General features: G+C 31.7%; 1 protein-coding gene across 9 annotated transcripts in view; it reads left to right on the forward strand.

Moving 5' to 3' along the window:
- Scamp (secretory carrier membrane protein) overlaps positions 1-13,008 on the forward strand; it is a 131,970-nt gene that overhangs the window by 59,835 nt on the left and 59,127 nt on the right. For all 9 annotated transcript variants that reach the window (XM_075355451.1, XM_075355442.1, XM_075355400.1 and 6 more), the window contains 3 exons: positions 3,779-3,910; positions 6,260-6,416; positions 11,035-11,136. In XM_075355451.1, the coding sequence (XP_075211566.1) occupies positions 3,779-3,910; positions 6,260-6,416; positions 11,035-11,136 (391 nt within the window). The remainder of the gene's footprint in view (positions 1-3,778; positions 3,911-6,259; positions 6,417-11,034; positions 11,137-13,008) is intronic.

The raw sequence follows: 13,008 nt of genomic DNA on the forward strand, positions 1-13,008 counted from the left end.
TCTATGCGCACGATGCAACTGCCGCGTGACTGTGCGCCACATACTTGTGGACTGCATATGTTATGCGGCATTGCGTCGTAAATTTAAACTACCCAGAAACATCCGTGGTATCTTGTGTAATGATAAAGAGGTTTTAAACCGGATGTTTCTGTTTTTTGCGTAGTATAGGGTTAATACAAAAAAATTAACATAACATAAAAATTTAATTACTTTAGTCCTATGTATTGTTTTTGTTATCCGAGTAGCGAGCCTTTTACACTCCCTATCGGAGAATTTTTTTTTTATATATATATACTCATATTTTTTTTTTTTTTTTTTATGTTTTATAAATTCGTCTGTGATATTAGTTGTAAGACTTTAAACATAATAGTTTTAGTTTTATCTCCTTTCTTACTTTTAAGTTTTATTTATTTTTAATATGATAGTTTTTAATGTAGTTTTAAGTTACATGTTAGTGTTTTTGTTATCCGAGAATGGGCCTTTTACACCCATTCCGGATTTTGTTTCCTGTGATAGTAGTTTTAAGTTTTAATTTTATGTAACAACTTTAATTACTTTTATTTATTTATTTTCTGGGCGATGATAACGTTCAACCGTTTTTCGCCCTAAAAAAAAAAAAAAAAAAAAAAAAAAAATACCCTCAAAAGAGCTGGCCGGCCTTTTACACACCCTTTATATTTAATGTGGGGGTTTCATCTGTTCGATAATTTCTCTGCGCCCTTCAGAAGGATATACTTCGTCTTGGGCACAGAAATCTTTAAATTTTTATTGTCCATCTAGCCCTCTGCAGTTGACAAGGCTGCTTGCATTCTGTCTTCCAGCTGCGGTGTGAATTGCCACAAACTAAAAAGAGGCAGTCATTATTGGCGAAAGCCTGGGCCGTGACCCTTTCTGGGAATGTCAGTTCAGAAATTTGTCAAAGACCAGGTTCCACAGCAGAGGATCGAGAATGGAGCCCTGTTGGCTTGTCCTGGTGATGGACTTATCCATAACTAGGTGTGCATCTTTGAACAGAGCCGTGCGGTTGGACAAATAGTCACTCCCAACAGCTTGTACGGCTTCGGGAACATCATGGCGTTCCAACAAGGAAAAAAATGCCGCCTCTAATGTCAATAAAAGTAGCCAAAACAAATTTGCAGTCGGCGCTTTCCACTTGGGCGGCAACACTATTCAAGATGCAATTCTTGTTGCCAACCCCTTTCATGAAGCCATATTGACTTCGACTTAGAAAACCATTTATCTCAGTGCTTTCCTGGAGCTCTTCCACAAGTAGCCTTTCCAGCAACTTAACGAAAACGGGCAAGAGGCTGATGGGCCAGTAACTGTCGACCTCGCACGGATCCTTTACAGGTTTTAAGAGCACCCTCACCAAGGCAATCTTCCAACAAGTCGGAAAGATACCCCAGCTTGCCCCAGCACCCCGAGAACAGCCTGCCAAGTGGCTCTCTTATGACAGGCAGCAGATGGTATATAATATCTGGGTTAAGTTGGTCAATCTCCGGTACCTTTCTCAGTGCCATTCAAGAGACCACCTGGTCCATATCCACGGGATCCACAGCCCATATGCCCAATCCATGAGGGAGGTGTGCCCAAAGCCTTGACATTTGTAGCACTGTGCTACTCCTATATGGTCAACAACCTTACATGAGATCCACCCAAGAATAGCTGACGACTGGCCAACAAGACCTGCTGGATCTGAGGTGAAATCTCCAATACTCAGTGACTTCACAGGGAATCTTTCCCCCCAACTGCCGAACCACCTTGGTTGCCCACAGGTAGTCCTCCATAGCCATATCCAGAGATGGATTTTGGCTATGTATGGCTTGAGGATTTCAAGCTCTTCTACCCTTTTTACCTGTGGCAAAGATGGTATATCATATATCAATATCTGTGGCCTCTGCTTGGCCAGCAACTTATCCTTCAACCTGTTCTTTTCGAGAACATCAGCCTCCAGCAGCTGTGCAGCCTGCTGCTTATTAACCAGCTCCAGGATTATGCGAAATCCTCGTTTTAGTGACCAGGGAGATATGAACTTTTCCCACTGTGGGTTTTAGGACCTTCTTTAGGGTTAGTTCTGTTGAAGCCGACGAAGCAACAGACTAGATTTTACAGGGACAACCTTAATAATGGCTCACTTAATTTTAATAGCTGGTGTCTGGGCTGGCAGCAGGGAATTAACCCACTTGACCCAGTTGCAGCTGCTACCACAGTGGAGACAGGCTTCTTCACCTTCTCCTCTGCCCATTTAATAGGTGAGTGGATCTCACCAAGGACCTCGCCCATCACTGGTTTGAAGCCCCTGACCCTCTCCACAACCTGGTTACCTTGCCCGAAAGTCGAGAAATGACTGTGTCTAGGGCTCGGTTGACGCCCTAGAGTCCTTCACATTTTAATGTCAGATCTGTGATCATGACACTACACTCACAAAAGAGTTGAAACATATATATATAGGTGAAGCCTTTGAAATTGATACGTTTAACTTAATTCTGGCTTTTTAATGACCATTTATTTGCACTATATGTCTGCTCAGTATTGTTTATTATTTAAAAATCGACCTCTAATTTCATTCATTTTTTTTTCTCAGAAGTGACCTTAGATATTTTGTGCATTTTATTTGGTTTTATTCTAAGAAGTTAATGTAAATTATGAGGGTTGTTTTTAAAGTAAGAATTGTTTTTTATCATTAACTGATAAAAAGTATATTGTTACTCACTCATGTTTTTACAATGAAAATAACAATTTTTTAATGTAATCCTAGTTGACATCCAAGTATTTTAGTTAAGAGATAAGCTTAAAGATCTCCTTATTGAAGAACTCTGCTGCCTGTTCTTTAACTAATCTGTAACCATTTAATGGATATCATCATCAGTCCTTGCGTTTTACATATAAAAATTCCTGTAATTTCAGGAAAGTGGAAGTCAGATGGAGCAAATCCAAGCCGTATTAGTGGGTGATATAATAATACCTTCCTTTGAAACTGATTGCAAGTCTTGTTTTGAACAAAATGAGAAAACATGTTATTACATAAAAAGTAGTCATACCCAATCAGTGAGCAGCCCACATCAGTGTGGTTCTTTATTGTGTGCTTTACCTTGCATATCATAGTATCTTTCTTTGCCAGTAGTCTCTTCTTGAAGAATCAATCTGAAAATTGGCTTTCTCAGAAGTCATAGCCATGACTTGTGGGTTAAAGTTGTTATTAGAATTTGTATGGGTCTATTTGGGGAATGTTACTTGTGCCATTGAAGAGATTATCATTTAATGTATTGAAACTTCCATATCTTACCTCCTGTCGCTATGCAATCCAAGAATTTGTCTTCTTCTGCATAGTAACAAAGAATAAGAGATACCAAAGAAGCAGTTGTTTTCTGTTCATACTTTGCTTAGTGGACCCACTTTGCTTAGAAGATCCAATTTTATGAATCAAAACAAGAAATATTAGAGAAAATCACATGAAACTCATCAGTTGTAAATCTCTTGTTTTGTTGAATATTTCACTCATTTGCTTCATTCATCACATCATTTTCATGCACATTTTACTAGCTGTTTATGAATGTCAGACAGGAGAATAGTTTTTGAATTTAAAAAAAAATAACAATTGCAATTTGCAGTTACAAGACTGACAATTGATGATGACGTGGTTAATTAAATCCTATTGAAAAATAATTTGATGCTCCAGAGTTTGAACTTTTGATACACACAAATGAGTCTTACTTTAAAAATGATTCATATAGTTTGTATATAAGTAAAATTATCAACTTTTTTTAATTTGTTGTAGTACGGAAAAACAATTGGCCACCTCTTCCAGAAAATTGTTGTGGTTTCCAACCATGTTTTTATCAAGACATAAATGTAGAAATACCATCAGAATTCCAGCCAGTTGTTCGGCATTTATACTACCTCTGGTTATGTAAGTAAATAAATTTTTATAGTAGCTATTTAATTTATGTAATCTCACATTGTTATAGATGTGTTAATACTTTGACATCTTTGTCCATCAGTTAACATTGATGTTTGAATCACCATAGTCTGTTGATTTCCAACTAGCCCATCTATTAATGAAATCAAATTTTGAATTCAGATTTTCTTACTTAAATAAATGACATTATTTATATAGGTGTTTCATTTTAATCGCCCCAGGCAATTTTCACGTAAACGCACAATATAAAAAATATTACCTAAGCAAAAGTTACTCATATTTGAAAGGGACACCTCATGGTGACTTTAGATTTGACCGTGATCTTATTTCAAGATTAACACAATTTTTTTTTCAAGTGGAATGACCTATTTTTGATGAGTTACACATTTTTTGAAGACCATACAATATTCCTGTAATATTTATATTCCAGGCCATTTATCTTCCAAACTATGGGAAAGAGCATAAAAATGTCTTTTCCACTATCATATAACACTATCTCTGATGGTCAGCTGTACAATCTTCAAAATATATCTAAGGTCATATGTGTGACATATTTCAATGTAAAATTTTTTGCTCTTTAATTGGTGAGGTCAAAAATAGGTCATTACATTTGAAAAATCATGTTAACCTTGAAATAGAATCCAGGTTCAAGTTAATTATTGGAAATTGGATAATATAACAGAAAATAAAATTGAGCCTATCATTGTATATCGTACTCACAATACTACAAATTTTGTCACAATCAGATGATGAAAACTATATTTAATTTATTATTTGTGTTTCATCATAGAAATTTAATCTAAAATATTAGTGGACAATTGACAATTTCTTAACTCTTAAAATACTTGTAACTCTTTAACAATAAACAATTTTAGTGAATAAATTACTCACGGGTTATCAGATGTGCCGAACAAGGTAAGAAATATTTATTGATCATTTAACTTGTTATAATTTATTTAAATTTAAAATATATGTATAATTTTTGTAAAATATAATAGTATGTGGTGACTGAATATTAACGTTGTGTAGTTTCTTTTATATACATCAGAAATAAAGGAGATGCTTGTGAATTGGCTGCCTGAACACTCATACACACAGTCTGTGTACTTGAACTCTATAAGCTGACTGAATTAGGCATAAAAAGAAAATTTCTGATCCTGTTTAATTGTGTCTTAGCTTTTTTAAGAATTCTCTTGAGTAACAGATATATAAAATTCAACAATGAAAAAACTTAAGTAAATGTAAAACTCTGTTCCTGCTTTCTGACTATTTAATTGGAAAAATCAGAATAACTAGAAATTTCCTGATGTTAGCTAAGGTTTGATTAAAATCCCTCTCTCAAAAAGAATTTAGTGTTCTGTGATCAAGGATTTGGAGAAGATTTGGTATTTGTTAGCGGTTGCAAAAGATACTGATTAAAAATTGTTCTATTAAATTAACTTGTTCTTTTTAACAAGTATGATTTATTTTATTTACTTATTTTTTTACTTCCTTGTACAAAGTAAAGGAAGTATTGTGATCATGAGAAATTTTGGTTTTCAAATTTCAGTGGAATATCAATTTTGACAAGTTTCGGTGTGACGTCTGTATGAAAATATGTATGTTACGTACATATGTATGTATCTCCCATAACTCAAAAACAATTAGCTGTATGTACGCAGTAGAAATTTTGAATTTAAGACTTGTAACATCTAGTTGTGCACCTCTTTTGATTGCAATCGACTGAACAAAAAAAGCCCAAAATCCAAAATGTTTTTTTTTTCAGTTTTGGACTTTTTTTAACTGTAGTATAAGCCCTCATTGAGAGTTTTTCAATGATATATTATAAGTGGTACTTATTTTCATTGGTTCTAGAGTTATAGCCAAATGAAATTTTAATTATGAAATATTAGGATCTTATAAGGGGAAGGCACATCGGTTCGAATCAGACTTCATCTCCTTTTTTTTAACTTATTTTGATTTAAATATATTAATCTATTAATAATTATTAACGTCAGATTGTAAATTTTTTATGATAAATAATAATTCAATAAACAATAAAAAAAATTTATGAAAAAATATCAGTAGTTATTAATGAAATAAGATTTTATATACTTTTCATTTTAAAAAAAATGTGTATATGTGATTTAATAGGTGTACAAGGAAGTCATGTAGTGTCCGCATCAATTTTTTTTTTTATTTAGTGATCTTCATGAATGTGACTATTGTTTTGATTAATGTTAAACATTTTATATTTGGATGCGGTAATTAACTATTGTTGTAAAGTATTACATTAAATATCATTTTTGCATTTTTATTTTTTTACATGTTTATGCAGCATAGTTTTTCTTTTTTTTTCAGTTCATGCCTGTCTAATGTTGGTTAACATATTAGGTGCCATTATGTTACTATTCCATAAAACTGCATTTGGCACCTTGACAGCTGCTATACTTTATACTATTATTTTCACACCATTCTCTTTTTTGTGCTGGTTTCGTCCAGCATATAAAGCTTTCAGGTAATGATTGATATTTATTATCTAAGCACCTAAGTTTTTATTTATTTATTCAGTTATGAATAATTTCATTGTTTAGTTTTTAATAATTTTTGTTTTTAGTATTATGCTAACATTATTATACATACATGATTTTAAATTAAATTTAACTATTTTTGCATGTTCATGGATCGACAAGAATATTGAATGACTAACAAATGAAAAAAATTCTTATAAATACAATTTATTACAGTAAAAACATAGAAAATAAAATTAATAATAATGACAATAAATTTATATAACATACAAAATAATAGTAATTCAGATATAAATACAAGATTTATTTAATGACAGTTAAATTATTAAAATCAGAATACAGTCCAATTTACTAAAGATGTTATAATGACCTCTAGAAACTAATATTGCGTTAACAGCTAGAAAAGTATGAAGTTCATAAAATTCACTTTCTGCAAGTATTATTATTTTTACTGTTTATAAAAGAACTACTGTACATTTTAAGAAAGAATAGAATATTGTCACTTTCACTACTTGTTTATCAATAACTTGCTGAAGAACATATTGTAACTGGCCACTGTCCTCACTGGAATACTTTTCACTCGTTACTACATGCTTACTGATAATGCTGTTATCACGGATGCACTGAACATGACCTTGCAAAACTGCTCCCTCTGTATGCTGGTCCCTAGCAGTATTTATATCCACTGGCCTCCAGAACCAGCACTCAACTCTTCTTTTTGATCATTGAAGCATAACAATTCTCACTGCGCCCTTACATTTTTCAATAAGTTGTTATTCCAGTCCGGTAATCCTGGTTGAATAGGAGCTTTTGGAGGTGCCATTGTATGTATTACAAAGAACAAATTGTATAATGGACCTGTTATTCTAAGAAAAAAATCCCTTTTATTTCCTTTTGGCTTCTTTATTTTCTCTTTCTTTCTTTCTTCATTGGAAGATACCAGTTATCCTGGTCCCATTACAGTATGTTGCTGTTGTTGAATTGTGAAGTTATTATCCTTATGAAATTTAAAAATTTGGTTCACTTTGTCTTAAAAATATTAATATTGCATTGTTTTTACCACTTACTACCATGGACAAACAAATTAAAATTTATCTGACTACTAGCTGCAATATATGTGATTTTTTTTTCTATATAAGTTGTGGTTTGAATTGATTTTTTGCATTCTATGTATAGCATTGATTAATGAGCTGTGGCAATTGATTGACTATATTGTGTTGGGGTTTATTAACCTTTTCCCATCACAATGATCCGCGGTTGATTAGTGCTCCGCGAAAATATGTTTGTATCTGATTGCCTCCCTTCAGTCTTATGCTACCCTCTTGTGAAAAAAATTTCAAAAAATTACAGTATATTAAAGAGATTTAACAGATTTTGACCAAAAAAAATCGTTACGATTGGATATTTTTTATGCCTGTAACAACAAAAAAATTGAAACAGTACAAAAATTACGATAATTTATTGCAGAATTTTTATTGCGCATTTCTACCGTGTTTTTTATTAGCGAAAGATTTTTTCTTTGTGTTTATGAAACAGTTTGCTGATTAAAAAAATAATACTTTCAAGCAAATCGGTTGAAAATTGGGCAAAATATGATGAAAAACCCATGTCATAAATCACAGATTAGTAACATATGTTAGTATAAGTGAAAGTGGGTTCAGAAAACTACGTTTTATAAAAATTCCCACCACTCAAAAGGCTATTCAGATTGACAAAAAAACATTTTTACTGTATACTCTTATTCATTACGAATCTATACATGTTTACCGATATCATTTGTCAGAAAAGATATTTATAGGCCTCAAGTAAAAGTGACATATTTATGACCACAAATACCTTCTTTTTTTTTATGTGCTATATATCATAATTTATTATGTGTTTCAATACATCGATATGTTGCTAATAAGATAAGCTATTTTTGTAAATAATAAATAAATCCCTAACCCTCATAGCAATTATAATACACGAGTCACACACACACACAAAAGCACATTTCTGGGAAAAAATGGTCTTATTCTTTATAGTCTAAATAAAACATTTTACATCGTATAAACATTGTTCAAATTGTGTAATAAAACTGATTCCTTTGTGAATATAAAAAAAAAATAACCGACTTAGATTTTGTTACAGCGTTTTAAAACTAACGTACATAGCCAGTTTAATGGCTACATGATCTGAAAAGGTTAAGGTTTATACTACATCCATAGTATAAAAAAGTATATCTTCATACAAAAAAGTATATATTAATTTAAAGTTCATTTTTAAACTAATAAATATTTTATATTATGTTCCAAACTTTTAAATGGCAAAGGGAGTATGTTATGCAGAGTGAACAATATATTTATTCTGTTTTTACATGCAATCAATAATTAAAATTATTCCAGGATTTTCAGTATAGTTGACATTTGAAGTGAGTTTTTGGGAAGAGATGGAACGCTGGGGTTAACATTACTGTTCACTCTTAGAAATTGCTTTCACTTGATTTTGGAAGAGTCTAAAGTAACAGTCATCCTTTAGGAATATTGTGTGGCCACTGGAAAGGTATCAGAGTTTTCAAGTTAGTCCACATTCCACTCCCTTAGATCATTCCAAAATGCACTGGTTCTAGGTTCTTTGCATTATGGACTAGCTTGTGCCCACAAACAGTAAATGAAAAGAGGAAATCAAGGATGGAGAAAGAGTTGAATTAGTGAGAAAGCTTGATGTATTCATCGATAATAAACCACAGCATAAGACAGAAAACTCCACCCAGTAGGTAGCTTAGGGTCCTCTCCAGATGTTTTGTACTATCCTGTTCAGAATATCGTAAGAGATACGGCATTCTTAACTAGGATGGGAGCATTTTATCACTGATAATTATTTTTTATGGATCAGATTTCATAAATACTACAACAAAATTGCTTTTCCTTCAGAAATTAAGGAGCTGTATAAGTACATGTGCATTGCTTCTAAAGGAACACCTTACCTGTTCCCGAAAGATGTATCTTAAAGTATTCAACTGAACTATAAATTATTGAACCAGGTCTCAACTGGATGTTGTGCAAGCTCTGGTACCTTTGAGTTGCCAGTGGGGCAGCAAGGTTGTCATTTTTTATGAAAAACTAGTCTGTCTGTAACTGCCAAGGGTTCTGTTACCTCCATGGCATGCATAAAAAACCAATTATTGGTTGAGCTGTCTGTTGGATTAAATGAGGCACACTACTCTTAATTTAAGAATTAAAATTAAAAGAAACATCAGAGAGATTGTTCCAAGTCAAAAAGGAAATGGAAGTGAGGATCAGCATAAATGAAATCAAAGTTAAAAAAATTATCTTAACTTCAACAAACATTATATTCTATGAAACATATATAATAATAATAAAAATTAGGGGTCTTATAAAAGTAGTCATTTGTACTCAGCAGATTTCAGGAAAACAAAATGTTAATTGGCTAATTCTTTTTTTGTCTGTTAATATGAAGTTGTCTTTATTAAAGAAGATGCAGCAAATTTGTTTTATATGATCTGGGAATCCTAGTTTGTGCTCATACTAGTGACATAGAGAGTTATTGTACAGATTTTCACTTGTTTTTATTATGATACACAAAGCATTGTCCTATAGTCCCTAATTGGTTATGCTTCAGGTAGTTAATGCGTGGTCATTGATGCTGTTGTTTTTTTTTTTCATGTAAGATATTTGTATAAAATTCATATTTTGGGATTAAATTCTATATGTTTTGAGGCTTTATATGTTTTAAAACCAGACCATTAAACAAACACCCATCTCTAACAATTCATAAGTCTGTGTTTATAATTTTATTATTGTTGCTGAAATTATACTTTTGGGTAAAATTAGAGCAGTAAAACAGAAATAAATCTCTGTAAAACAGAGATTTAATTTGTAAAAGCGGGAACTCATAATTAATGGCCTTTTGATTCAATGTGTTGACGACCCATACCTTTAATTCTATTATAAACAGGTTGTGATTTACTAACTTCACCATTTATGGTGAATATAATAAAATTTATGTTTTTGAATTGATGAATTTTAATAGTAGCTCTTATTATCATCTTTTATTAAGATTCTTTCTATCAATAATTTACTATTTTAGTAGCTCTTTAGCATAATATATGCTCAAAAAGCAATTTAGCAAGGCACATCTCTTAAGTAAATCTATCATAATATTGTCTATTTATAATCTGTAGTTTTAGAGTAAATAATTTTTACATGCTAGTGTAAAAGTAATGCTTCAATTATTTTGTAAATGCTGACTGAAAAAAGTACTTTTAATAGGGTAGAATATCAATTTTGTGTAAAATGTGGGTAGATAGATAAAATAATTAAGTTGAATTAATCTTAGTCGCATAGAAAAATTTCCAGAATGGTATCTATCTATATTGTGACTATTATTCTTATCTTTACAACCTACTTGTTCAACAAGATTTATTGTCTGTTAATAATTACAGTATCTTTATAAAGTTAAAATCATATATTTATTTTGTTTTAACATCAAGTTTTACATAAGTTGCATATGTTATTGTAAAAAAAATTTGTGTTAATTTTTCTGTATTAAGTGTAGATAAAAACAGTACAAAATCAAGTTGTGTATATTTATCCTTTTTTGCAGGAGTGACAGCTCATTCAATTTTATGGTATTTTTCTTTTTTTTCTTCTTCCAATTTGTAATCACTACAATACAAACTCTTGGTTTACCAGGCGGCGGGAGTTGGTAAGAATTTTTTTATTTTCCTGTTACTAAATATATTTCTCTATATATTATGGGTTGGCTTAGAAATCTAAAGTATTCAGATTGTATAAATTATTGGTGTTTGTTTGCGTAATATTTATGACTACATGGCTGAAATTCAGTTGTTAATCTCAGAGATATAATTTATTATCATGAAGATTATTGGGGAAAAAAAAAATGAGTAGCAGAATACAAAGGCTAGGAATGATTGTGACTATAGATAGTTTTACATTTATAGGTTTTAGGATGATGTGTGTGATTAAGGCATGTTTAGTAATAGTCACCAAGGATTACAAATTTGTGGTGTAGCTTAGATTAAATTTATTGAAACAAATCTAAAAATATGATATCAAGTGTTTCTTGCAGATGAGTTTTTTAAGATTTAGAAAGTAATTATAGGTATCAAAATTAAAAGGAGGCATGTGGTCTAGGCTTTATTTCCTTAAGGCTCTGCCAAATATGTGATAAAATCATTAGTACATGATTTCAGTGTATGTATGAAAGAAGTATTAGTACCTGTAGAATGGAAGACTGTAATGATATCTATAGTTCATAAAAGGAAATAGTCAAGATGTATATACTACAAAATTAGTAAATATGCATGCAATTTGACTAATATATAAGAAAATTTTGAATGGACAGATTAAGGAATAGTTTATAGATTCAGAAGTACAAAACAGGTTCTAAGAATCTTTTTATTGTGTGAAGGAAATATGTTCATCTGACTTCTGATGAGATTTTCAGTCTTGTCGTGAAACCTTCAGTAAACTGTCAATATAAGAAATGTGTGCATGTGTAATATTATATGAAATATAAACCACCAAAACAATAATTAGAACCACAAAAACCACATTATTAAGTTCCTATTAATATGATTATGTATGTATGTATATATATAAAGGTTTGATAAAAAAAATAGGTGGGATTTAAAATTTTCTGTGCTGTGTAATTGGACTTAAACAATTGTCACAATTGTTTTTTTTTGTTGGTGTTGGTAGACTAGTTCCTAATGTATATTTACAGTGTTAGCCATATTGGGAGTTTAGTTTACTCTTGGCTTATCTAAAGCCATACATGTTTTGTATGGTCAGTGACTTTTAACGTATGAAAAAATGGAAAAAAACTCTGCATTAAATTCTGCTTTAATAATGAAATAAAGTGCAGCATCGAATTGGAAATGGTAAATGTTGCTTTTAGCGATTCTTCTATGAATAAAACAAGTGTTTACAAGTTGTACAAACATTTCCAAGAAGGCCTTGAAGATGACAAGCTCCCTGGATGTCCCATTACCACAAAAACCAATGACAATGTGTTGAAAAAGTGAAGAAAATGGTTATGGACAATCACCAAATTACTATTAGAGAGGTTGCTGATGATGTTGGAATATCATTTTGTTCATGCCAAGCAATCTTTTTGGAGGTTATGGACATGAAAAGTGTGGCAGCAAAATTTGTTCCAAGATTGTTGAATTTTGACCAAAAGCAGTGCCGATTAAACATTTCTCAGGAGTTGCTGAATGAAGTGAATGATAATCCACAGCTGCTTAAATACCGATCATAATTGGTGTTGAAACATGGGTATGATATCAAAACTAAGGCTTAATTGTCCCAATGGAAGCTTCCTGAAGAACCAAGACCAGAAAAATCTCTTCAAGTTTGATCATTGTGTTCTTCAATTTCAGTAGCATTGTATATCATAAGTTCTTGCCACCATACTATACAGTCTGTGAGTACTAACTGGAAGTTGTACGCCATTTACATGAAGCAACCTGAAGAAAATGCCTGGATTTGTGGTGAAACAGTTCATGGCAATTGCACTGTGAAATGCACTTGCTCACACTTCACTGATTGTTTA

The sequence above is a fragment of the Lycorma delicatula genome, chromosome 1, assembly GCF_047948215.1.
Source record: "Lycorma delicatula isolate Av1 chromosome 1, ASM4794821v1, whole genome shotgun sequence".
Taxonomy (NCBI): domain Eukaryota; kingdom Metazoa; phylum Arthropoda; class Insecta; order Hemiptera; family Fulgoridae; genus Lycorma; species Lycorma delicatula.